Source organism: Geospiza fortis, unplaced genomic scaffold (assembly GCF_000277835.1).
Source record: "Geospiza fortis unplaced genomic scaffold, GeoFor_1.0 scaffold97, whole genome shotgun sequence".
In the NCBI taxonomy this organism is placed as follows: domain Eukaryota; kingdom Metazoa; phylum Chordata; class Aves; order Passeriformes; family Thraupidae; genus Geospiza; species Geospiza fortis.
The window spans coordinates 2484033-2511627 of NW_005054343.1; the positions used below are offsets into that span (position 1 = coordinate 2484033).

General features: G+C 42.5%; 1 protein-coding gene across 2 annotated transcripts; it reads right to left on the bottom strand.

The window, feature by feature from the left end:
* On the bottom strand, nt 1–26874 carry AMFR (autocrine motility factor receptor). 2 transcript variants are annotated; one of them, XM_031058416.1, is made up of 14 exons: nt 26739–26874; nt 26222–26314; nt 24398–24562; nt 22472–22624; nt 19245–19285; nt 17435–17567; nt 16791–16924; nt 15058–15168; nt 12158–12348; nt 10430–10533; nt 8278–8358; nt 7555–7638; nt 2971–3155; nt 1–1523 (listed from the first exon to the last, which is right to left on the bottom strand). In XM_031058416.1, exons 2-14 carry the CDS (start codon nt 26282–26284, stop codon nt 1379–1381), a joined length of 1590 nt encoding a protein of 529 aa, XP_030914276.1. In that variant the 5' UTR covers nt 26285–26314; nt 26739–26874; the 3' UTR covers nt 1–1378. The 2 variants fall into 2 exon arrangements, with proteins under 2 accessions (XP_030914276.1, XP_030914275.1); XM_031058415.1 differs by having other exon boundaries at nt 8278–8412; nt 26739–26782.
* Between the last annotated feature and the right edge of the window lie 721 nt (nt 26875–27595).

Consider the following 27595-nt stretch of genomic DNA (forward strand, 5'->3'; position numbering starts at 1 on the left):
TTTACAAACAATTTCCAACACTGATCAAGGTTTTATTTTTGTTTCGTTGGGTTTTTTTTTAACAGTAAAAACAAAACAGCTGTGTTCAAAGCAAAACCAAAGATCTCAAAAAATTTTTTTGAGGTTTACTAATAGCATTGCAAGGTAAGGCTTCCCAAAGAGTTTTATTGAAATAAATTATTTTCACCTAAACATCGATGCAATTCCTCTCATTAAATTCACCTTCACCTAAAAACCAACAGTAAAAAAATTACCAACAATTCTAGATAATACTGGGCTCCTTCTAAAGGACGGTGAAACTAGAACTCACTCTTCCAAAGTTTAAAAATTAAGTCACTGCCATGTAAAATTCAACTATGTAAGCTAGCGTCAGCGGCGCCAAGGGGATCTCAAAAGTTCTTAAGAAAATCCAGGTTAGCAGGTTGGGCTGCAGCCAGCAAAGGTCCAGCTGCCCCCGTTCCTCCAGTCTTTCTGAATAAACTCAGGGTGAGGTTGTGGGGTTAAAAATGAAATAAAAAGCAAGATAATGGAGGGATCTCCGCACCATCCGGTCTGTGTGGCGCTGGAGTCCAGGACAGGCAGGTTTTGACTCCCTGGGCTCATGGCAACACTGTAACCTCACCTTAGGTCCCTCTTCTTCACTCCATTCCCCTCTGTCCCTCGCTTGTTCCTGGACATAAAGGCAAAGGAAAAGTGCAGCCCTGGGGATGGACAGAGCCAAACCTCTGCCAGTGCAGAAGAGCCCAGCAACAGTGAAATATTTTATGCGGGAATCGGCGCTTTGCTGCACAATTCATGAATTCAGGTTTTTCTATGTTGTGTAGCCAGACAACTTCATCCATTGTAAGAACCTCCCAGCGAGGCTCCCCCAGCCCTTCAAGCCGCCCTACGTAACACTTCGGCTGCTGAAGGAACAGGGACTGAGGAGCCTGCTCGTCTAACGCAGGGCTTGCTGCAAGCTTCTAAGCTTCCTTTCCTCGGAGTAACTGGCCCTGATCTCGAGCAGAACGTGCCCGTGCACTCCGTGACCTGCACCCACAGCTACCTCAGAACACACTTCCCCAGCCTCTGCTGTGCCGTCAGCCCCATAGCTCATGCCAGCTGCAGAAGTCATGCCCGTGGTTTAGAAATTGCCTTTTGTTGTGTAGAGGATCAACGTCACATAGAAAATATTACAAAAAAGGTTAATTTGTCAGCTGTCCAAACATTATTAGACCACATGCTTTATACAGCAGAGAGGCAGCCAGCTCACTCGGCAGCACAGCCAGCTGAACTCTGAAGAGACACTTCCCTGCTGGTATAGAAAGCGCAGGGTTTTTTGTATGTAATTTATTTATTCAACGTTGCTCACGAGGAGGAGGAGGAGGGGCAGCGAGCGCTAAGAGTTTTGCTGCATCTGAAGTCTCCGTTCGGCAGCGGCAGCGAGGGTCCTGCGGCGCAGGGTGGCAGCGTCGGCCGCCGCTCCCTCGGGCAAAGGCTTCTCTGTGCTCAGCTCCTCATCGGAGGTTTTGTTCAAGTAACGCCTGAGGGAGAAAAGGAAAAGATGAGTGAGCAGAACCCACCTCGTTCTGGCTCTGAAAAACGCATTGCCGCGGTCGGGAGGGCTGGAAGGCAAACTAGGAGGAAAATGCCTCAATAAAAGTGCACACAAGTTATGTGCTCCTAAAAAAGCCCACGTCACCTACAACAGGCTCTGCAGAGTTGGCAGAAGCTCTTAGGTTTTGTGCAAGATCTTTGTGCCTTTGGGAAGGAGTCAGTTCTAAAGGTCAGGGCTGTCCTCAGCTCAGAGCCATTCACAGCAGGTGAGTTACTGAGTCCCTCTGTTCCTGTTACTCCACGCCTCAGCCTCTGGCACTGCCTACCACAACAAGGCACTCCCCGATGGCAGCAGGTAAGCCAGGGACAGAAGGGGCACTAGGGGCTGCACACTCTAAGGCCAGAGGGCAAGGAAGCTGCTGCCACAGTTAATATCCCAGTGAATTCTTACACTTTAATGGCAAAAAAACAGTAGTTTGAAATTCAACAGCTCTTCAAACCAGTAAACCAGAAAGTCAAAAATACTCTGTCTTCCTAAAAGACATTTTTTCAAACATCAAGGAAAAATTAAGTCTAAGAGCAAGTCTGTTTATAGACTTATAAATGGTGTCACACCCCCAGGTATGTATAAGGCATTTCAGTGTGGAAAAGAAAAAGAGCAGCAGTAGCCTGACAACACCAGAGAACCCAGAACTCAGTGGGGTTGTTGTAGACCCTCTCAGCAGTGTCCCTACAATACAAGGAAGGGAAAACACTTGTTAAAAACACTACAAAGTTTTTTCTACATCACTAAAGTGCTTTTCCTTTTCTGCTTAATCAGCAACTGGATGCTAATAAAGTTTACCAACGTAACTGGAATACCAGTAAAAAAGTTGAATTCAACCTGTAACAGCTATTACTGGTTGGGCTAAAAGAAACAGTTCAAGTTGGTCCCTCTCTCTTCAGCAGTGCTGACTGGCTGGTGCTGAGCACCTCTGGTGAGATCTAGTAAGGGTCACCTGTCAGATCTGCACTGCTCTGGGCTCTGTATCTGGAAAAAGTGGTGCCTGACAGGAATTTCAGCTGTAAGAGCACAGGTAGTGAGGGCTGACATCTGTGCCAGGAGCCAAACTAAAGACTGCTAAAGAACTCAGCCCAAGTAACCTGTTCTCAGTACATTCTTAGACTAAAGCCCACTGAAGCTGGAAAAATCAGCCTTTGATTTCAAAGAGCTTTGGATGAACTGCACAGGAAGCTGTGTGCATGTTGGGACACATGATGCTATTTCTGAGTTGGGTTTAGCAGTACAGCATCCTGAGCCTGCTGTGGCAGATGTATTAATTCCTCTCACTGCTTTTCATATCAACCCAGGCTCTCAGTGGTCCAAATCCATTTGAAACCCATTCTGGGGGACTCCACTGAGTGGGAAGAGTGGAGTTTTAGGAAGGAACATACTTTCGAGCTTGTTGCAACAAGTCCTCCTTCCGCTGAACCAGCATTCGCTGCCTCTCATCGGCTGACTTGGAAAAGCGACTTCCTCTGGCCTCAAAATCTTCTGCTTCATTAGGTTCTGCTTCCATCTCGTTGAATTCCACCATTTCTTCCAGTCTGGAGTTCAGTTCAAGTGGCACTCTCTCAGTCTAAGCGAAAAGGAAATAAAGCATACATCTTTGCAAAATTTGGGCTTCTTTGCATCAAAACAAGAAGCTACAAATAATTGTCATTTTCTGAGGCACTGGAAGAAACCAGAGTCTCACCTGCTATACCCAATTCCTTTGGGTTCCTTTGAAAAACACAGCCAAAAAACAGAACAAAGCTATTTCAAGCCATGCTCAAAGATCCTGTATCCTATAACGCTGTATCTTTTATGCCATGTTTGAAAGTAATGTCAAAGACAAACATTAATTACTCATAATTAATGCTCTCTGAAAATGGGACATTTGAAAGTCAGATTCTGCAGCTGACTTGACAAGTGATGCAACAGTAAAGAGTTGAAAAAGCAGAAATCCACATACTAAGGAAAGAATAACAAATGTATTTGCAAAGATAATTTGTGCTCAAGAAGGAAATTTATGAGGCTTCGGTTCGCTGGGTTCTGCAGCACCCAAATCATCCTGGTTTAGACTGCTGGAGCAAGGCTGGCAACTGTCCCAAGCACAGTGTGCCAAGAGAGGAGCTGGCAGCCCCCACATGGCACCTCTCCCCCCTGACAGCCAGCTGATAACACTAACCCAAAAACTGAGCTGCTGGATGATGGTGTGGGTGCACAGCAGAGGGGAAACAGCAATCCTGATCACACCCTGCCACACACCATCAGATCAGCCCCCAATGCAGAGATGCAGAGCCACGGCCAGAGCCAGGAGTGGTGGCATCAAGAAACAAATCACCCCAGGGAAGCGCTGAAGGCTGTAGCCATCATTTGGTATCCCAGAGAACAACTCAAGCCAGTGAGATGCTCCAAGGCAGCACTGGCCAAGGCAGCTCCTACTGCCTGGTTTGGGCCTTTGGCAGAGCTGCCAAGGAGCAGCAATGGCTGATTCCCCGGGACTGCTGCTCCAGCCCCAACAGCCCAGACATGGCAGCATCTCAGTACAACACACAGGCTCAGGCAGCTGAGGTGCAAAACCAGTTGAGTCATGCCAAAGCCCTAGAGACAGGCCAGTAATGCCATTTCCCCGACACAACGCCTTCAGAGAGCAAACACGGAGACAAATGTCACTTCCCATTAGGTAGGTGAGCCAAGCAGGAATCCCAGAGCCCAAGTCAGCACAGTACAGACACTGCAACCACAAACACAAGTGTGGGTGTTCAGCCTCTCTCAGCAAAACCACCAGTGCTGCAATTTACCAAAGCGCACACAAATGCACTGGGGTAACATAAGGGCAACCACTGGACTTCCTCAAAGCACTGCTACCTGCCTGAGGAGGGAGGGACAGCCCCACAGAATGATCCCATGGATTGTACTGGGGACCAAGATGACCTCGGCAGACCCAGTGGAACAAGTACAGAGCAACTCAATTGCTGCTTACAATTCCCACACAGGTGGGCAGGGAAAAAGGAAGCTTTGCTGGAGGAAGCAGTGAGGAGGCCACTCATTGCTGTCAATGTTCAGACAAGATCACTCCTTTGTCCCCCTGGGCCATTTGTATCAGAAGATGCAAGTTGGCTTACCTAAGGTTTGGGGGTTTTTCATAAGGTTACAGAGATTCAAACATCCATACCTAGAGCCAATCCTCTAACTGAGCACAGGAACAGTCACCAAGGAGGTTTTAGAGAAAAACTATCACAACTAATTGCAGTAAAGGTTATGACAAGCCTCAGTAATGCACTGGAACACAGGTGCAGAAGCCTGCGTACTACAGAAACTATTCTTCTTTCAGGCTCCAAGAGAAAAAGTTTCATGAAAGCCACGGGATACCTCAGAAGTGTCTCAAAATTGCCACCAAGTACTTAGGCAAGGGAAGGCATCTAGCACAGGAATGGAGAGGAGGCAGAGCATTATGCACATCACTGGAAGCATCAGCATTCCCATGCACAGCTGGAGGGAAGCACATGCACAGTGTCTCAGTGTCTCACTAAGGGTACAGGCAGGACTGATAGAGGCTGTCAGTATTTAGAGCATTATCTCACAAACATGTAACATGGTTTTATACCACGCTGGTGCTCAGAGATGCCACTCAACTACCATTACATTGTATCAGCACTTATTCCCCAAAACCATAAGGTACAATTGGGGGAAAAACAGTCATTAGCTCTATCTTAAAACCTTTGAACTCTAAGTAGAATGAAGTCATAATATGACATAAGGCACTAGGAAAACCAACACTACTCACGAAGAAGGGTTCTTTTATTTGAGTGTCTTAGCTGCCCTAAGAAGTGTTGTTTCCAACAAGCAGAACTGATGGGTTGTTGTTGATCTCCACTTGCTGTTGGAGATCTACAAAGACTCCCAGTGGGTATGCTGGGATAAAAAAAAAAGGTAGAATGCTTGAAAAACTTACTTTAAAGCTGCAGCCCAAAGGAACTGGAGTTTCCACAGTCTCTCTCAGAGACTGTGTCATAAGGTGTCAATGTCTATCTATCCACAGTTTGGAAATTTAAGTCATATTGAGAGCAGATTATGGCAGCTTCTTATATCCCTTTCCACTTGCATTCAAAAAGCTTCTAAAAACTCCAGTGAACCCTGCTGAAGTAGCTTGTTTGCTGCTTGCCCTTTTCTCACAGACAAGCCTTTGACTGACTACAGGAACAGATTCTTCTGGCAAGCAGAGAGAGACATACCAGGTATTTGGTTGCAAATTAAAATCAAAATCAAGGGGACACAAAAGTGACAGGAGTTTCCTAGAGCCAGAGGCTCCCAAGGCTCCTCTCCACAACAGAAATACTCTCAACAGCAAGGAGTAAAGCAAGACTCCTTGGTAGAACTCTGAGTTCTGTAAGAAGAGTGAGCAGCTTGCCCAAAGGCAGCCTAAGCTAACACTAAATGCACAAAGCATTTCTGAGGCAGGACGAGGACAGCAGCCCCCTCCAGCTTCCACAACACTACCCAGCAGCATGTTTCTCTCTGTGCATGGCAGTCTCAGTCTCCCACCTCAGGTCCTGCCTATGATTCCCCCCTCTGGCACAGTACATATCCATCCAGGAAAACCCTCACAGAGGCCACCAGTTCATTCCCCACAAGTTGCCACCAGCAGCCCAACTAAACTACAGGATATTCACAACTGTTCCACTGTCTCCAGGTCATCTCTGTGCTATCCTACATGATAAAAACGGGTTCTCCATCCAAACCACCATTTGCTCCAGCCAGAACACATCATCTGAGCAGAGCTCAGCAGCACTGCAAAGCAAAAAGGCATCTCTATTAGAGAACATGTGCTGTGATGTATGGACACCACTCCCGGGTTTTTCAGGTTCTGTAAGGAAGGACAGAAATACAGGCAGTGCCAGGCAGGACGGAAGAAAGATGAACAGCAACACAATCACTCACAGTGGGATGTGAAGCCAGAATCAAGCTAAGGATAACTGGTTAGATACCATTTGTACCAACAGAGGTTTCTCTCATTAAAGAGCAAATGCCTCCAAAACCTTCAAAGAAACCCAAAAATGCTTGATCCAGACCAAGATTTTCATTCCTGCAGTTCTGTAGTTGCTACCTCAGGCTCTTACCAAATATCTGTACCATCACTACCACCTCTTCCTCAGCCTCAACTTCAGAATCAGACCAAATCAAAGGATCTTTTGTCTTGCAACCGGCTAACAAGGAAACCGCCACATTGAATTCCAGGTAGTAACAGGTTGGCTATTCAGGTCACTAAAGGCTGCAGAGAAAGTCACATACCTCACAAATTTACTCAGTAAGCAGAAAGAGAGATTTATAAAACAGAAGCCCTCAGGATGTCACTATTACAGTCAGGGAAAACGGAAGTGAAATGAGATCTTACTTTACTCACAGGGTAATTTTCTTTCCCTGCCACACTTTAGCTAGCACATGCTGCTTAGTAAAGGCCTTAGCAAAGAACAGCAAAACCCATTATTGTGCTTTGCATCCAGAAGGGCTGTTATCTCTTGGTCCAGTTCATATCTCACTCCATTCCCACCAAAGCTCCCCATGTCCTAAAGTGCTTCCTCCAAAACACAAAAGAATTCTTATACTCAAAAAGTAAATACTCCTCCTTTTAATGGAAGTGTTTGGAGATGTATAGAATGGGAATGAGAAGAAAAAGGGGAAGAGCAAAGCTACCTGCTCCTCATATTCCACAGACAGGCAAGGGCTGACCAGACATGAAAAGAGACATGATGATCTTCTGTTCTTTGTAGCATTTGAGAGCACTTTCCCTCAAGGAAGAAAAAGAAAAGCACACAGATAATCCTTTACAGGGGCACTATATTCGTAACTGATTTATGTGCCTGACTGTGTTAGCTCTGATGTGAAATGCAAGGAAGGGCTGCCACCAACCTGACCTGATTACAGAACCAAAGGCACCTACCAGTCCATGCAGCTTCTAATTGTGCTTTCTGCCCATTTTTATGCCAATTTACCTGTGTGACAGTTCCAGTATCCTCCTGATCAGTACTGTGCCTTTCCAAAGGGTTGCTCAATGCAGGTCTAATGCTATCTGCACGCTGAAATGCAAACATCATGGGTTTAATACAGTGTGGGAAAGAGGAACAAAACCTGAGCTCTTTGAACACATTCAAACTCTGCCCTCTGCAATGTCAGGCGTTGTGTTCAATTTAGAAACAGATAAGTTAGCAATAAACAGAATGCTCTGTGTTGAGAGAGAATTGTCTCTGCCTCCCCACACACAGACTCCAGATAACAGTACTATCTGATGTGCACAGAACCAGAATTCAATATTCTTATTAACACTGTCCCCAGACTGCTTTACTGAAATCTGCTGGTACTAATTAAGAACAAGGCATCATTTTGCCGACTTTCTTTGCAAAAAATCTTCCTAAGTGGTACAATTCAATTATCTGTCAGCAGAGAAATCAACTGGAAATGTTCTAAAAGCTCTGCACAAGAGACACTGGGAAGAGCTGCTTTAACTGAGCAAATATTTGTCTCTTGTCTAGCTAGGACATTTTCAATATATTTTTGGTACATGACTGAATACACAGCATTTACAGAGATTTAAACAAAGGGAAAAACAAATCCCACTGATTCACCAGTGCTTCAACTCGTTTCATTCCCCTCACTCATTATTAGGAGGCTCAGTGATAAGAAAGAAAGTAATTTTAGGGGCACAGTTTATGACTCACCTGTGTGGGGAAAGGCACCTGGATGCGCCCTTCCAGGATGTTGTCAGTGGTGATCTCCACAGAACGAGTTAGCTGCAGATCCTGCAGAACTAAATGATAAGGAACCTGAGGGAACATCTCCTGAATTTGATGGGCCTGGAGAAAGCAATACAGTCATTATCAGCAGTAAATAGAAGTCAGTTGATAAGTATGTCAACAGAAGGAGATTAAAAATATTACCAGCTCAAAGATGCTGCTTATGATATGCAAACCCACAGAGAGAAAGAAAAGAGAAAGGAAACCCATGCTGGTTGTGACTTACAGGGCAATGGGCTGCCTCCACTGAAGTCAACACCCAAACTGCAACTCCTAGGGAGACACCACATGGCCCTGAACAGTGCCTGTAGATGCACAAGGGTTTCAAAAACTTCCCAGCCCTCTTCTTATGACAGCCTTTTTAATAAAGGTCTATACAAAACTCATGAGTGACTGAAAGTTAGGTCAACACTGAAGAAAAAAGACTATTTTGCTTTTTGCCATATTGGTTCCAAAATGGTACTGACAAGGACAAGTGGAATAAGTCTTAATAACCTACTCCCTCTAGCCACCCTCCCTACAAAGCAGCTGAATAGGGTCTGAAAACTCAAGTAAATTAAACTGAGTTGTCAGGGAACTGTTATGACTGAATTTCAAGTTAGTTAAATATTATCCAAATTAAATAAGTAAAGGTAAGAGGGAAGACAAATAATATGCTTCCAGAGTCCAAGAACTAGATTTCATTTAATATTTAAATGTCCATTTTCACTAATGCCCAAAGTCATGGTGGGGGGGGGGGGGCAAAGGGGAATGAGAATGATAATAAGAAAAGAAAGGTGGAAGAAGTTTTGAGAACAAAGCAAAAACAAAGCACCAACTGACAGAGTTCCAACACAAGCAACTACTGCAAACATAACCACAAGCAACTACTGCAAACATAACCACAAGCAACTACTGCAAACATAACCCTCCACTGTACTAACTTGTGACCAAACTGATTTAGCATTTCAGCCTCTGGCTTTCCCCTCAAAATATTTCCCTAGGGTTTTATTCAGTAACACAAAGGAAAATGTCGTTTATTTTCTATTAAAAATGTATAACACTTTAATAATTTGCTAACCTTTAACCAGCTTTCCATTAAAGTAGACATTTTAATATAAGTTGCTACTCTACTTTTGGTAATACACAATCCTAGCAAAATCATTACTCATCCTTAACAAAAGCCTATTTGTGTCACTGTGTCCAGTAAAAGAAAAATTAAACTGACCTCAGATGGAGAGTTCCTGCATATTTAACTAATAAATCATCTGCCAACATCTTTTTGATCCCTCCCTGCCTCAAACACCCTAAAAATAGTGGCCTTACCCTGCTGATGCTTAAACAGAAGTATAGACTATGGGTGGGAAAGACCTAATTTTCAGAAAATTCCATCACTTTCATGAGACACCTCACTGAACATTTATTACCATGGTATAGAAAGAACACAGTATCTTGCTCAACTCAAAGGAAATAGCACTTCTCAAAAAAATGAAGTATTTCATGAGGCCACATCCTTTTCTTTTTGTACTGCATTAGACTTTTTATGGATGAATTCAACAATTATGGAATTTCATCCTCTACACTACCATTATCATCGTGAACCAGCAAAAGCTGAGGGTGCTAGAGAGCCCATCTCACACTGATAAGACACTGAAATTGCCATCTTGAAGCTTAGTGCTATTAAAGACTAAAAAACCAAATCAAAACCTATAGAATGGTTTGCTCAGTTACTACTTGACCAACAGCTAAATCCTCTGGTTACAGACTCAAACCTTTTGGTGCTGCAAGTTGTCACAGAAGTACTGAAAAAGAGCTGAAGAAGCTGCGCTGAGCAAGCTGAGAAGAAGTCTACTCATCTACCCAGGAAGTACAAGTCATTCTTCTACCTCATTCACTTACCTCCAGACCTGTTCTTTTATGCTGGCAAATCTGAACCCAAATATAGCCCTCACTTGACTGAAGTAAAGCTTCTCTCAGAAAAACAGCTTTCATCTAGTGTCTAACCACTGTTTTGACTTCCTTCCCCTTTATGTTCTCCATCTCCATGTAACCTTTTCCCCTACACAGCACAAACAGGAAGGCTGAGGTGCAGTCTCACCATAACATTGAGCTGGGAGTTGCTGGCTTGTGCAATTCCAAGGATGTTGGTTGTGTGCATCACTTCCACAGAAAAACTGGGCAGCCAGCTGGCAATTCGAGAGCCTGGGAGTAAGAAATCACCAAGAAAGTCAAGAAAGAGCATGAGAATCTCAGCAGGCCAAGTACCTCTACATGTATTTAACATAAATCTTTATATTCCACAAGGAATGTGCAGGGAGTTCTTCAGTGCAATCTATCCCTAAGGTTTCCCAGACATGGAGATGGCTGGAGTGAATCACTAACTGCCCATACTCTCTTCAAAAACACTGTCACAGTGCTGTAACAATCTGGGGGTTGCAAAAGGATCAAGGATGTAACACATCCTTGTTTTCTTTTTTTAATGTTCCTATTCAAGTGAAAATTAAAATAATCCAGAGTCAATTCCAGCTCTGGAATCTATGAATAAATCCAGCAATTTTACAAAAACAGGACAGCTTCTAAGAAATCTGAATCCAGGCCCAAAATGGGTCATCACTGAGAAATACTACTTCAAAGGGACACAGAGTAACTGAACAAAGTGACTGCTGCAATTGTGTGCTTCAGCTCAACAGAGTAGGGCACATGGGTGGCTCCCTCCTCCTTCTGTGCTGCCAATTAAATAAACTCAGGCTTTGCTCTATGCCACCTCTCCTTCTATCTCCATGGTAATACTGCAGGTCTCCAAGACAGTGGAGAGCACTGGGGAGGACAACCATCAAAAATGCTGTGTTATTCTAAATATAAATGTCCTTTGGAGACCTAAAGCACCCCACAAGTGGAAGCCATGCAGAAGCTATCAGCCAGTTTCCATGTACCTAGAAATTGTCTGACCCTTCTCTGCCCATGATTCTCCCCCTCCAATCTCCAAAGATTTCAAAACAAGCACAGATGAGGAACAGGTCACTGTGTAAGTTTGCAGTGAGCATTTCAACTGCCTCATGGGAGCTCCACAAGGGCAGAGCCCAAAGTTCAATATTTGCAGTACTGAAATCATCTGAGAAACACCAAGAGTGCCATCAGAATCTGGGAGACTGTCGAAAACAGCACTCACCAATACCAAAATTCTAAGAAAAATCTGGAAGACAATTGACATAAATTGCCTTTTTCAAAACAAGTTGTCTCCATATACAGAACTTATTGTGGCCTGGAATCACATGTGCTTTGAGAGTACTTACAACACACAACTAAAAACCCCAAATATTTTAAACTGTTGTGGCTACATGATTCCTTCTGAGACCAATCTTCTAACCTAACCAAGCATTGCAAGTGTCTGTAAACTGAGTGGCAAATGGACTTTTGACAACTACACATTAGCTAGGTGATAGGGGAAAGACTGACTTTTAGACTGCACCACAGAGGGCTTTTTTCCCTCCTCTTTGACTGCTGTTGTTTAACCATCACATGGCAGCAAAAAAAGACAGGAATTTCCAATTCTGCTTGTCAACATGGCACACAATGAATAAATGGCAGTAACTGAAGTTGGTGACCACAACAAATCCAGAAAAGGGGAGCACTTAAAAATCTTTCAAGAAGTCTCCACAGCTCTGGGAAATCTCAAAGCTCTTGCAAAAGAGACATCAGAAACACAGTGGTGTTTGACAAAAACAAGCAGAGCATGGTTAGAGTGAGGTCCCTTCTAGAGAAGGCTGCTCCTGCTCCACTGGTTCACGTGGGCACCAGCAGCAGGTATCAGGTGTGCTCAGCTCACCATCAAAGTGGAAGAAGTGATTGTGCTGGTTCAGGCGGGGTCTGCCTTCTGCTGCTGCCACAGGCACCAGGTTCTCATCCAGATTCTCCCTCTGGTGATCCTCCCTCACGTGGTGGCTGTCAGTGATATTCAGAGACATTCTGCAGGTGGGGCAAGATGTGTCTTGTTCCAGCCAGGACCTCAGGCACGAGCTGACAGATAAACAGTAATGCTGGGGTGAGCCTGCAGTGTTTTTCCAAAACACCACTGTCACCAGTACATCAGGCAGCTGCAGCATATTCTGTACACAACATCAACACATGGACTGCTCAGAGATACCCTTAATGAGCTTAATTCATCACATGGCCCTCCTGATGACTCTGGCATAGGTTTCTTATTACTTTCAGCTGAAAATACTCAAGTGTTCACCTTTTATAAACATGCATGCAGATTTATCACAAGCTTAAAACACTCTCCAAGCTTGCTGTCCTTTTAGTTCAGAATAAGCAAGTTTTGCCTGGAAGGGAAAAGAAACCAGCTCTTTTCTCTCACCATTCCCAAATGAAAAAGGGAAAACCCAACTGGACACATAGTTAATGTATCCTGACACATTTTCATAGCAGTTCTGCCTGTGATGAGGCAACAGCACCTCCAGTGTTTTCAAATAGCTTTTCAAAATACCAATACCCAAACCACAAAAGTCAGTACCACTCCAGAAACTCTCTACACAGATATTTATTAATACTAACAATTCTGTGCCTCAATCCTTCCTTAATTCTGAAATTTTCTGTCCTGCAGAAAGTGAGGAGTGTTTGAAATGCAGGTTGAAACACTCAAAGCAGTGCATGCTTTTTGATTCAGGTTGATATACCCAGATGCAGTATTTATTCAAGTTAAACCTAATTTTCAGTGTGGAAGAACTGAATTTCACAGGGTTGAACACTTCTCACTATTGTAACACATACTTCACATTTTGCAAGGTGGGTTTTTTTCCAAAAGTTCTCAAAACATTTTAGAAAGGTAAAGACATACAAAAAGATCAAATAAACTTGTTCCCAAAATTGTGTATTTGTAAACAAAATGAAGGCATAGATCACAGGTTTGGGTTGACAGAGCAAGGGAAAAGCTCTAATTGCAGGACTACAGTGAAGTCAAGGATACAAGCATTCTGTCCAATTCCTGAAACTTTGCCAAAGTGCTTTCCATCATCTTGCAATGGAGGGACACACAGTGATGGGTTTCCCCAAAACAACCAAAGCACCACAGTAAAAAACTGCAAACCTTGGTCAGCAGCACAACCAGCATGCTGGCACTGGCAGTGCTGTCCAACATCACCTCCCTGACCACTGGAAAACCACCCTGCCCACAGCAAACTCACACCTCTGCCTGAGCTGTACTGCAAAGGTCACTTGGGAAACACCCAGAGTTTCCCAAGCTGCCACCACACCACTGCTCCTCCACAGCTCAACAGCCAAGATGCTGGAATGGGCACAACCCTGTGTCAGCTGCATCAGCACCAGAGCCCAAAAGTCAGCTGTGGTCACACCCTGGTCACTCACAGCACCCCGGGAGGAGGAGGGCAAACAGCAGGTCCAGCCTGGCAACCTTTCAGAGCAGCAACTCTTGAAATTGCCTGCTTCCTAGAAGGTAAAGGAGATTTTCAACATGCCTAAAAGATTCAGACAACTACTCCCATTAAATTTCCTTAATATTTGGGCACAGGGTTGATCTCAGCCACACAAATCTTCCCTGCCACCTTCTCTTCCACTCCAAATAACTCATGTGGAGAAAAAAATCCCACGTAATTGAGAATGGACACAGTGTTCAGCCTGTTGACAAAATCACCAGGCTTTTATGAGGAGAGAAACCACTCTCAGGTTGTAAATAGAGTTATTAGCTACATCTGGTTTTATATGCAAGCTGTCCACAGTAACATGTTCCCTCCCTAAAAGCACCAAGGAGTGTAACTTGATTCAGAACTGTAATTGCTTCAGAAAAAAAATACAAAAGGATTCTTTTAAATATAGAGAAAATGTCTTTCTGAAGAGAAGACCCTGGGCTTCTCAAGTGCTCAGCAGGTGATTAAATATTCACATGATTCAGTAGCACTGGAAAAGGAGTTTCTGCTATGGAGGCACATTATCTCATTAGAGTCTTCTTGGAACACAGATAAATATTTATGGCAAGGTTTGTCATAAATGACAACAAATTAGCACACAGATTACAACCTCTGGTTTGACAGTTACCAGAAAAGCAAAAAGCTATTTACAGAAAGTAACACCACAGGGACAATTTAACTGACCTGCATATTCATCACATGGCCCTCCAGAAACGCCTGCTTCAATCCCTGTTTCTCATTTCATATTTAAGCACAGGCATGGAAGTGTAAGCACTGCTACAAAAGATCTAAGGAAATCACATCCATCTCAGCACACTATGTCCATATGCATATGCTACTATTCACTACTGAATGAGTGTAAGAAGCAGTGTATAGAGAGGTTCCTTGGCCAAAAGTCTCCCAGTTCTAACTACCAGCTGCTAAGGGACCATTTCTGCTGATTTGGTTAACCTCTTTTACAGCCCTGATGGACTCATTGCCCCTTGAAACCACAGATTCAGACCTGGCCTGCACAGCTGTCCTGGGGGACTCACCACCATGTGAGGATGCACTATATAAAAATACTCCCTGTTTTCTCCTTAAAGCTGATACCTGGAGAGTATTTAAGGATCCAGCTCCAATTTTTCTTCTTCACCTGAAAATGAACACAACCTCCACACAACAAATCTACTGACCTGTGTTTGAGAAACTCAACTCTGGTTACCCACTAGCTGACAAGGTCTTAGTTTGGGGGAAAAGAAGTGCACCAGGTGGAACAACCCAAACATGAAAACGACTGGAGTGAAAAAGACTGCACACGTACTTGTGGAAGAGGTGGCCACAAGGGAGTTTCCGTGCGGATTGCATGGAGTCCCAGCAAATGGCACAGTCATCGTTGTTCACTGCCAGCTCCTCTGGTGTTGCAACTGCAAACCTACAAAGAAGAAACAGGAAGAGACAGAAGGAATGACTACACAAGCTCAGCATAGCCTCCTCTCTAGAGAATCCAGCAGTGAGAAAACCTTACCCTCCATGCTAACTTTTCATTAAGAGACCTGTACCAACAGATTTGTTATTTTTTTTTTTATTTGTTATTCTTCAGGCTGCACTGCAAAGGAATACACACATACACATGCCTCTGATGCCTTTTGCAGGCACTTTTTTGAACATCTCCTCATACATCCTAAGTGCATAAAGCTTTGACTTAGTTCCTTCCAAGAGACAATTATATGATCATTTTGTTGAGATCCTTAAATTATAATCTGTGTAGATTTGGTTTATGTCATTTTTCTAAATGAGTTTTAATAGCTGCACCCATTAAGCTGTCTGTTTGGGATCATAAGCATTTATGGTGACTAATTTTGGCCTCAGATTTTGCCATTCCCGTTTGTCTTTTCTCCCTGTTTTTTTAAGCTATAGTGCCATGTAAGCATTTACTACACAGTATCCAAACACGACAATATAGAAATGAGTGGTGTAAGAACATTTCACAGCACTGATGGTGTGGAATATATCTGAAGAACAGGGACATAAAGGCAACTGCCAATGACAGTTTCAGAGGGAATTTAGAACGTGGTTCTTCCAGCACAATCACAATGACCAAAACACATCAAGTTATTCAGATAAGAAGTCTGTGACACATGCAACTCAAACACCTTTGTGAATAGCTCAAAGGGTTTCAATGGCTGCATCTTACTGGAAAGAAACAATGCATTGTGGATGAACTTTATTATGCAGCTCTTAAGGTAATATCACAGACATTAAACAACTTCTCAAAAAAAACCCTCAGGAATTTCTAGACAAGCCAGCATTCTCCACCTAGGCTACAGCAGTAGGAATCAGAATTAATCAAATGCACAGAGGCTCAAAATTAAAACAGTACAGTGATGTACAGAAAGAGTAAAAAATTTTAAGAGCCATAGGGAATTTAAGAACATAGCTGAATTTTTAAAACACTGGGTCAGAAATGCAGTAGTATTTGGTATAATATTAGGTTTTAGCAGGCCCCCCAATTTCTCCATATGACCTCACTAAAAGGGAATGGACTAAAGTACTGCCAAAGTGCTCCTAGCTCCACTTTAGGTAAAGTCTTAAAGTTGGCTTCAGGTTTAGTAAATACCCTGATAAAGCTAGTAAGGGTTTAATTAATATTTTGATTTCAGTCAGTAGGTGAATGGCATGGCCTAATGAAATTAAGAGCATTGATTTCTATCACAGCCAAAGCCAGTATCTGACAGCTAAAACAGGCAGAGCTCTTCAAAACTTCTGTCACCCAACAAAGGTAGCATGCAAAAAAATACAGAAGAAATACTGGACAGAGGAGTTAATTCTTTTGCCACTTTATACATTACCAGTAATACTACCACTATACAAGTCAATCCTACATATCTGTTAAACCCAGAAAGAGTCTCCCCACTAACAAATAAAATGGGTAAAAACACACTCCAAGTGTAGAGACTTAAGATCAGGTTTGGAACATAAAAGAATCCCAAGTTCTTTCTTAGCATCCTCTCTACTAGATCTACATCAAGACTGCAGAGCAAGTAAGGGGCTGACCTGGCCTCCATGTTTCCAACCACACGCAGGTAGTTCTTGTGCCGCCGAATTCGCCGCTGCACCTCATGGAACAGGTAACGCAGCTGCATGAAAATCACCAGGCTCGCCATGGATAGCCAGATATTGCCAAACAGCTTGGGAAAACCACAGAGCAGTCATTACAAACAAGCACCATGAGAAACAAGAAGCTGCATCAGGTCTTAAGAGAAAAAGAAATCAAGAAACCAGCCCTGAAGAATTTCTCTTTTGTTGGGTCCATTCAGACCAACCACCCATGTTCAAAGGTACTACTACTCATCACCTCTTCACAAAGAAATTTGGTAGCACAGCATTTATAATGAGAATAAGCTGAATTCAGTCCTGTCCAGCTTAGCATCTCCTGCTGCCAATGAAATAATTCAGCCGTGTATTACTCAATAAGAAAAGCTAATTAAACACCTCTTAGACAGATAATTACACACAGTGGTTAATACTCCTTAACAAAGTTATTTGTGATGACTTCAACTACACAGGAGGAAGTAACTTCTCTGTAATATCTGGTTTCTAAAATAAGCAAAGTAAAAAAAAATGTAAAATATGTATACCGAGTGCCCTTTATTTTAAGGCCAGTCTATTTGTTCAGCATTATGTCCAGTATTTCATACCAGCATATGAATATGATGCATCAAGTCCAGGGAAAGCAGGGTTAGCTCCATGACAAAATCTGTGTAGTAGACATAAGTGCCCTTGCCCTCCCACGTTCCTTCATGGTTGAGATCCCAGAGATGAACTACATATCTGCAAGAGTGAGGAAATTAACATTATTTATTTGTTGTTGTTAAATAGCATCTCTATAATTCAAACCATTTTGTCAATATTTCAAAAAACTTCTAGATATGGATTCTTTGTCCTTCCGAGGCCCTGTGCCCACAGTCTGTGCTCACTCAAGGGGGACTTTTTTAATGTTACTGGTTTCAAACAGCGACATTTTAAAAAAGCAAAAAGCAGTCAATGCTTAGCCCACACTAGCACTACAGACACTGCCAGCTGATAGAAAAGATGTAGCATTTGCTAAAAACTACTTCAGGTACTGAAAGTCAATCTTAGGACTATAGTAACTACAGAAGCACATTTTTCAGCACGTGAGGTGTTTCTCAGGTGAGTCACTACAGCTCAGTGTCAGAGCTGAAATGCTGACAGTGACCTGCACAAAGAGGCTCCTGCATTACACACCATGTCCCACATATGCACACACAGGTGTGGTACAGGTAAACATGCACGAGACTTTTTCAAAGCAAACCTTCAAGAGACCAGGGCCTTAAAACAAACCCTGCAGAATGACATTAAGTAGCATCTATCAACCCTCATCCAGCAGCACCCATCCACTTTAATCCATGCCTCAAGCTATACCACCCACTAAAGCTATCCATGCATTTCAACCCCCATCCGTAAAAAGCTCTCCTAAAATGCATTTCCATTTGTAAAAATCATTCTTAAAATGCTTCAACGTGTATTTAATCGTTTGTACTATCCAACATACCTGCCAACTGTTTACTAGGTGACTTTAAAAGAAGTGTTCCTTTATCTACTTAAACACCAGTACAATCTTTTATTCAAATAAAGGCTTCAGGATAAGACACACACATCACTCACATAAAACGAAAAAATAAGTCAGTTGCAGAACTTGTGCTTAAAATCAGCACAGACTAAAGCTAACCACCTTTGCTCACCTCATAGAATCCTGCAACAGTTTGGATTTGAAGGGATCTTGAAGATCATCTCTTTCCAAATCCTTTGGCTGCCTCATGCAATTAGGCCATGACCACTTCCAGGATGGGGCATCCACAGCTTCTCTGGGCAGCCACTCACTGTGCCAGTGACTCACCAATCCCACAGGGAAGATTTTTTCCCTAGTATCTAATCTAACCTTGTCCTCTGTCAGTTTGAAGTCATTCCCTCACACCATACCCTTGTCCAAAGTCCCTCTCCAGCTTCTTGGTGCCCCTTTAGTTACTGGATGGGGCTCTAAGGTTTCACCAGAGCCTTTTCTTCTCCAGGCTGAGCAACCCCAGCTCTCTCAGCCTGTCTCCACAGCAGGTGCTCCACTCCTCTAAAAATCTCTGAGGACTCCTCTAGACTCACTCCAGCAGGTCCACATCCTTGTCATGTTGGGAGCCCCAGAGGTGGATGCAGCACTCCAGAGGGAGTCTCAGCAGAACAGAGCAGAGGGGCAGAATCCCCTCCCTGACTGCTGCCCACACTGTGGGGATGCAGACCAGGATGTGGCTGACATTACTGGGCCATGTCAAGCTTCTCATCTACCAACACCCCCAGGTCTCTCCTTAGGGCTGCTCTCAATCTCCAAACATGCATTTGCAATTCAATGAGGTAATTACCTACACCTCTTACATAAACATGCCATATGCACTACCATCCTGCACACACAGCCTGTAAAACTGAACTTACAGAACTTACCTTAAAATCACATGAGCAGTTCTGACTGTCACCAGCAGAGACTGCAAAAGAGGAAGAAAAAACCCATACATATTATCAACATTCTGGCAGGGACAGTGGTGCAGATGCAGGAGCTCAGGGCTAAAACACAAAATTCATTTATTGCACCTTAACAAGTCCTGTGAACCAATGGTCATTATAGATGGCTGTGTGCACAATATACCTGAGACAACCTTGAAGCTTATAAATAAATATGAAAGAAATTGCTCCCAAAGACACCATGCTTTTAAAGCAGCCACTAGTATTGCTGTTGTTAAGTGTCATTTTTTCCCAACTACAAAGGAGGTATTGCCTTTTTCAATTATTATCACTCAGCAAGTGTTGAGACCACAATCCCACCAACTACCTCTCTTTATCCCACTTCTTAAAAAAAAAAAAAAGAACTGGAAGAACTGAATAATAACAGAAATTTGAGGAAGATAATTTCAAATCATTCCCTCCCTTCGCTGAGATGTAAATGCTGCTAAAATAACTTCTCTCTTTAATCATACTTATGTTTCTAGGCTAAGTACAGAGAAAAAAACCTGAGTCTATCAGAAAGTGTAAGATCAGAAGTGTAAAGACAAGTCACCAAAAAGGTTAACTACATTTCCATGGGCTCTCATCATCTAAGAGAAGATGGCCCTGTCACCTCTCTGTAACCCATCAAGCCCACAGTGCTCCATCTCTTATTCTATCCTCACAGTAAAAAACACCAGACATGCTTCCCCCAGAGACTGCCCATACCAGCCTGTAGGTAGCAGGGGCCAAGTGACACCGAGATGCAGGGGATTTACAATGAGCAACTGAAACCACTTCTGTGAAACTGGTCTGGTGGCATGCCTTCAGCATAAGTACTGTGAACAGGACAGAAGAACTATCAAAACCACTAACTTCCCAAAGTAGCAATAAGCCAGTTAGTTTGAATAATTTTTTCCGTCTGTAAAAAAGCATTCCTAAAGTGCTTCTATGCATATTTAACCCTTTGCAATACCCAACATATCTTCCAACTGTTTACTAGCTGGCTTTTAAAAAAAACATGCAAAGATATACAGGCTGGACACTGCTTGCTATACTATAATTCTTGAACACCATATATTAAGGCAAAAAAGATTAATGTTTACTCAAAAATACAGGCAAGTCCCTACTCAGCTCTCTCTGGGCATTTGCACATTTCACATCCACCCTCTGCAGCAAAAAAAAAAAAAAAAAACACTGACAAGAAACAGAGAACAAGAGGAAGTTACCTAAAACACAAGAAAAACATCTATATTGCTTTATTGAAAACACTGAGCTAAATCAATGTTTGCAGAAGAGAGATTAATAGCTTAATGTAACTTAATGTAATTCATTCACACTAATGAAATACACTTGGCAGGGTCCCTCTCGAGGAGCATCACACAAGCCACCACCAGAAAAACATTTCAGTCTCAAATATTTATTGTTTTTTACTAAGAGCTTGAAGTCTGCTATGAGGTGTCACTGCCAGTACTTGTACAGAAAGAAACCTAAATATTTTATTTCACTCACATAAGTTCTGGGTATTAAAATCAAGGAAATTACTCATGATTGCCCAATCCATACAGGGAATATTTAAAATGTTCAAAAATGCCAAGATATTATACAATCTCCTATGAGAAAAGATTAAACAGATTAGAATTCTTTTGCTTAGAAGGAAAGGCAGTAAAGAAGAGGCAAAACGATGATAAAATCACAAATTCTGTGAAGATTAAACATTATTCCCTGCTCATGGCAGGGGGTTGGAACTAGATGATCTTTAAGATCCCTTCCAACCGAAATAATTCTGTGATTATCAAACACAAGATTCAGAACAACTCAAAGAGGACATCTTTCATGTACAGAAAGCCAAGTAAATGTGGAATTTGTTGCCTTTGGATATTACAGAGGCTGACAAAAAAAAAGTTCAATGAATGATCATACAACTTTCCAGAGTACCTCTGGGACTATCAAACACAATGGGTTTGTACAGCCCACAGCTCAGGAATGTTCTCAAACACCAGTGGCTGCAGTCACAGCTAGGAGACCCTTACTTGTGCATTCCCCACACTTCCACTGCCTGAGCCGCACCTTCATTAATCAGCACACAGAACAGCTCCACCGAAATTAACAACTGGGCTCCATCCTGCAACCCCAAACACCCACACTACCACACAGCACAGCTCTGAGGAGGCAACACAGGCTCCACAACACTCCCTGATTAACCTACCCTGAGCTGGTGCAATGCTGATAATCCTTCTGCCAAGCCAAGATAAGAGACATGACACCAAAGAGACCCCACCTTTCAGAGACACTGTTAAATCTTCCAGTACCCTTCCACTGCTTCATTACAAATCTGGTCTTGCACATTCTCATATTCATGGAAAAATAAAGAGACATCTTGATAACTGAACTGTGGTGTGACAAGCATCATATTCTCCTATTATCAGCTGTTTTCCTTCCTGCTGTCTAGCTCCAAGTATGAATTCAAGATAGGAGAAGAAAAATACATTGTACATGTTATTTGCTATCTGAACTAACGATGTGCTAACACAACATACTTGGATTGGATCCCACTCTTTGTTAAAGATTATCACTTCCTCAGGCAGAGTGCAACAACCCACCACAACATCAAAAACATACTGGTGCTCACTCCACAAGCATACTGATGTTTAGTCCACAGTGCAAAGTGTTCAGGAGTGCACAAAAATGCCTTGCTCATCTCAGCGGAGACACAACTCGTTACACAAACACAAGCAAAAGCCATGAGTATGCCTTAAGGAAAGGATGTCTCACTCCTTTTGGGGAGAAATGAAACAAAAAATACAACCTCAAAGAAAGAGGCTGAAGCGCACATTACACTTTCATACACACTCTCTCCATCTCTCAGGTGCTGTTTCACCGACCCTTTTTGCAATGCTCACGAAGCACAATCATTACTTTTTTTCATAAGCTGCCATTTGATTTCAGGATCACTTTACAGGTCTACCCTCTCGTTCTCTTCTTCAGACTAAGATTTTTTTCAGGGTTAAAGGCTACAGAGAGAAAGCATGACAATCTGGCAGCTTCTGGAAAACAGGGGAGGATTTGTTTGTGTCTTCAAAGTTTCTTTCTTATGGGAATTAAAAGCAAATCCATCATGTACCAGGACACCCCCAAGTGAGGGGCCAAAGGCAAAGCAGAACCCACAACACACATGAAGGAAGTCTCACCTCTGCTGCCATGAAAGCCAACGTGTGCATGCCATGGGTGTAGCCAACAACTCCACAGACAACTGCTAATCCACAGCAGGACAGGAGCATGGCTATGAGCAGGGCCAGCACTCTGACGTGGCTGCTCATGGGTGTGGTAGGAGAAAAGGAAAGCTGCAACACAAATACATAAATATGTGACAGTTTAAATGAGTACTTCATCCACCCTGCCTTCCATTGTCATCTCACCAAACAAGACTTCATTCAGGAAAATCTTTTGCTTTCTAGCATAAAACCAATTTCACAATGCAATGTTGTAATAAATTATGAAGAATAAAGCTAAATCCACACACTATCCTAAAGCCTCGTTCATGTTACTGTCATTTACAGTCACATTTTAACAATCAGTTACTATTTTTTATTTTACAATTACCATGATTATTTGAGCTGTTTAAATCACCTGTGCAAGAAAACCAGAGACACAGTAGTTTCTGCACCAAATCCACAGCATCAGCTTAGGATTTACATGCATTTTACAAAGACACCTAACCTAACACACAGTCTTCAAGCAATGTTTCACCAATTTTTCACCAAACAGCTGATGTGAATTTGTCCAGCTTGGTCTTCCATCCCATAGTTCTTCCACTGTCAATTCCTTCTGGAAGAAAAAGATGTCTACCCAAAAAAACCATTTAAGCTGCAGCTAGAGACTGCTGAACAGACTCTGCTGAAAAAAGTTGTCTCATTCAATAGCATGCAAAGTGTGCTAAATGTCTAAACTACCTTAACAGAGGGCTACATCTGGTTTGTCTAAATCAAAGGCAACCCAAGTGGATGTTGGTCCATCCTCTTTTTTCCAGAGCAGGATGAGAAAGAACAGGACAAGGAAAGAAGGAGTTGCCCAAAGCTTCAGTCTGATCTGACTTAGAAAGTTGATTCCCATGTTTTGTTTTTAAATTAGTTCTTTCTTACTTCTTTGCATCTGGTTCAGCTCCACATGCCCCATTTTCACAAGGCAAATCATATAAGTATCATTTGTCCAAGCAAAAAACAACTATGCATGCTTTGAATGCAAAAATAATATAATAAGGATTTCTTCCCATGTGACCCATATTCTTTCACAGCTTTCTGAACAACACTAAAAATACCAGATGACTGTCTTGCTCACTGCTGTCTCAATTTTCCTAACCCTAACCAATGCAGTTTCAAATTTAAGTGCTTAGCTACCCATGAATTAACAGGCCTTACTGGACATTATTAAAAAAAAAACCTGCAAAGCCCAGAGCTACCAAAAAGATTCATGGATTCAATTCAGGTAAAAGTTCTATGCTGGGAGAGAGGAGCCTGGGAAAATGCAGGCCCATTTTAGTTAAAAGGCCAAGATTTACTGTTTAAATTACAGTTTCTTCTTTCTTGCCTAGCCTTCATTTTCTGCATTTTTACCTAATTTATTCCCGGTATTAACAGAAAGTGGAATGTAGCTTAGAGAGAAAATTGCACAGCATATTGTAAAGACACTGGCAGTCAAAATTCAGTATATCTAAGTGAGTGTGAAACCTGAGCACAGAATCTGCAGAAACAGGCTCCACAGGCCAATCCTAAAGGGCACCAATCTAAGGGATGCTCTGTTGTTAAGATGTCTTTACTAAGGAGAGCTATGAAGCCATCTCATCCAGTTATGTAACAGTAATTACAGGGCACATATAAGGAGCAATTTATTACAGAAAATAAGTATCTTCAGCTCCATTTGTCTCATGGGAAAACTGAAGGAGTAAGATTGACATTGTACTTTAAAGCAAGTATTTGAAGCTAATGGGACATGCACGTGTTCAGTACCGCAGGGTGTGGAAAAGGTCTAAATGATCTGTTTGTACCTTATCTGAGCCAGTGCCTGAGCCAGAAACAGAATTTGCATGCCCCAAAAGACAGCCCTTAATCAAAACTTACATATTCAAAGCGATCCTTGCAGAGCTGAACCATCAGATGGAGAAACACAAGTCCAGAGAACCACAGGCACCACATCACTACTTCTTCCACTGTCTGAACATTCAGCACACCAAAAATGAAGATAAACTTGTAGAAAATGAAATTCCAGAATTTATCCTTGAGATGCTGTAATAAAAGAGACTCAAGTAAGAAACATATTAAAAATACCAGCAGACCTTACTGCCTATCTAGTTTCCTGTACCATGGCAGCATAACTGTGCTACACAGCACACAATGCAGTTTCCTGCTATATTCCTAAAACAGTGCTCAGCACAAAGCAAGTCTGATCTCAGTCTGATTCTTCATGCCCAAGCAACTCAGCTACCAGGCTGCAAACACACAGTCCTCTCTGCTAGAAGAGCTACCACAGTTAGTTATTCAAGATGCCCGAACTGCCTAGCACCTTGCTTCCAAAAACCTGCCAAAAAGTACAGATGATTAAGAAAAGATGATGAAGTCTATGCTTCAGAATCACAATGCCTACAGTGGAGAGTGAGATGGATGAGCAATGAAAATAAAACCATTCCCACACACACAAAGTACAGAAGAAATAATATGATGTTCTCAAGCAGCAGACAGCAAGCCAGCTCGGAGTGGATTAAAAAATTTATGAAACAACATGTTTTGTTAAAGTACACAATGAAATCACCAGGAGTTTAGTTAAGACAGGCCCTGAATTCCTTAATGATGCTGCTCTTTTGGGCTCACCAGTATTAATAAGCAGCTTTCCTTTACATGACAACTGAGGCAAACTCCCACTGTCCAAACACAAGTCAATCCACATTGCTACTGCTTTTTACTTCAGTTTTTAAGAGGGCAGAGAACATCCTGGAAACCATCGCCAGCTAAAATTCCACATCCTTACAGTCAACATGGACTGGAGAGAAAATCTGGCCCACTGCAGTTTGATAGTGCCTTGGTTTTAATACACTTAGAACCTCTACAAGGTATGAATTACAAACACAATAGGCTTTGAGAGCTCCACAGTTATTAATGAGGCTTTGTGGGCCTCAGTTCTGCATGTCAAAAATCATCATGGCCTGATTCCTCCTAAAGAACTCTTTTTACAGGCTTTTTTTTTTATATGTGAACACACTCCAAACCACTGCTCCTGCATTTACACAAGTAACTTATACATTTGCCTTACTTTAAAAAAAATATATAGAGATACTATTCAAGGTCCTGCTGCTGCCTTCATCTTCTGCAGGATCCTGTTTTTAAAAACTCTGGGCTTTCATAGCTCCTTTGCTGAATTTTTATAACCATTCACACACAGACAAGAGCAGGACTAAACAGCCTCAGTTTTCTGTCCTACCCACCTCCTTTCTCTGGGGATTTTCTTGCCTACTCCCTCTTAAACCAGGAATGATAAACCATTCCCTCAGTGTATGAAAATGGAAAGCACTTCTCCAGCAGTCAAGGTACAAAAGTCAAAAACTGCCAGTGCTGACAACTACAAAAAGCAATGGAGAAATGCTGCCAGGTGCAGGCAGGATAGAGAAGAACACGTTACAAGAGTTTTGAAGTGAGGCATGCTTGTAAGAAATCTAACACAGTCCATTAAAGACACAGGATTCTTAAGTTGACTGTGGGCTTATAAAATACAATAGGAAAAATTCCCTTCAAAATACAGCAGAAGCTTGTGGCTGTGAATATACTAGGTAACCAAATGGTATATGGTAAGACATATATTGTAAATTTATTTTTCTTGTACAGTTTCAGCAATTCCATACAGAAAATCACATCATTTGTCATGTTTTACAGTTTCCCTGTTTGCTGTCTCACCTGCCTCTCACTGACACGAAGAGGACCAAACACCATATACTGGATTAGTTTAGCAACCAGCATCAGAAAACAGCAGGCAGTGTTCACTAGTACCTGGAAAGAAATAAAGCAGTCAGTGACAAATGCTTTTGCCCTATTTAGAAGAAGGGAGAGAAGGAGAGTCTAACAAAACCTGCCATTCTTCACAGAACAGTATTAGTTGCCTTTTCTTTTGATGAAATTTAAGCCTGGCCTCTTTCAAGACACATAAAGTAGCTGATAAGTCTTAACTTTTTTTTTCTAGAAATACTAACACAGTTTGATACAGCAGTAAAGCCAACAAACTGCTCTACCTCTTCACAATAAATTATTTCATACAGACTAACAGATTTCATAAAAGAACATGAGGACAAAACTTAGAGATCACCAAGATGGTTATTTTGTTAAACATATGGCAGATGAGAAAAATCCAGTTTGAATCTGTTCTTACAGTAAGAGGATTCAGAGGTTGCCTCAAAACATGCTGAATAACACACACCCCTTCAGTAAAAACACTTCTTGAGGCTTTCTTGGGAAACTTTTCACAGCAAAGTAGCAAGAAGCAGAAGATATGGGCCTGGGAAAACTGACATCTCACATTTGGCAAAGGCACTTGTAATTAACTTTTCACCTTAGCAGGACACTAAAAAGGTAGATGATGAAAAAGCTTTGCCCTGTCATTTCCAAAGGACGTAACTTCTCCAGGATTCTTAAGGCTGTGAGACCAGGTTTCAATAGGATGAATATGTTTGGTATATTAAAAAACAGTACCTCAGTCAAGCAAGTATGTTGTGAAGCAGATGTCCAACTACTGCCACCTTTGAGTAACACATAGATGAAAAGTTCAACAGCAACAGCTCAGCAAGGTATCCCAATAACCCCTTGTTGAGCCTTTATTTCAACTACAAATCAGTGAGCCAAAATTCATAAACCATTATGAGGTTTGGGTTTTAAAAGGTACAGAATTTTTTTTTCCTTAAATGGTGAGAGTGTTTCTTCTTACCTACAAGACTTTCAGTGCTATTTTAAAACAAAAATAAATAAAGGCAGCGAGGCTTGGGCAAGAATACCGGACAGCCCCTTACTCAGGTTTTTGGCAGAGCAGGTCGGGCAGCGCTTGGCGAAGCTTAAGCCCATCAAGCGCCTGGGTCCGCGACAAACGCTCCCAACAGCTTCTGCCAAAGCCCCGGGCAGGACGAGCGGGGGACGCTCGGGGAGAGAAGCACGAGCCGCGGGCTGAACGCCGTGCGCTCGGCTCTAATGCTGCCCCACCGCCCGGGCCAGGCAGGAAGGGAAGCGGCTGCGGAGGCGGCCCAGGGCGGGCAGGGGAAACCAAGCCAAGCCCCCTCTTCATTC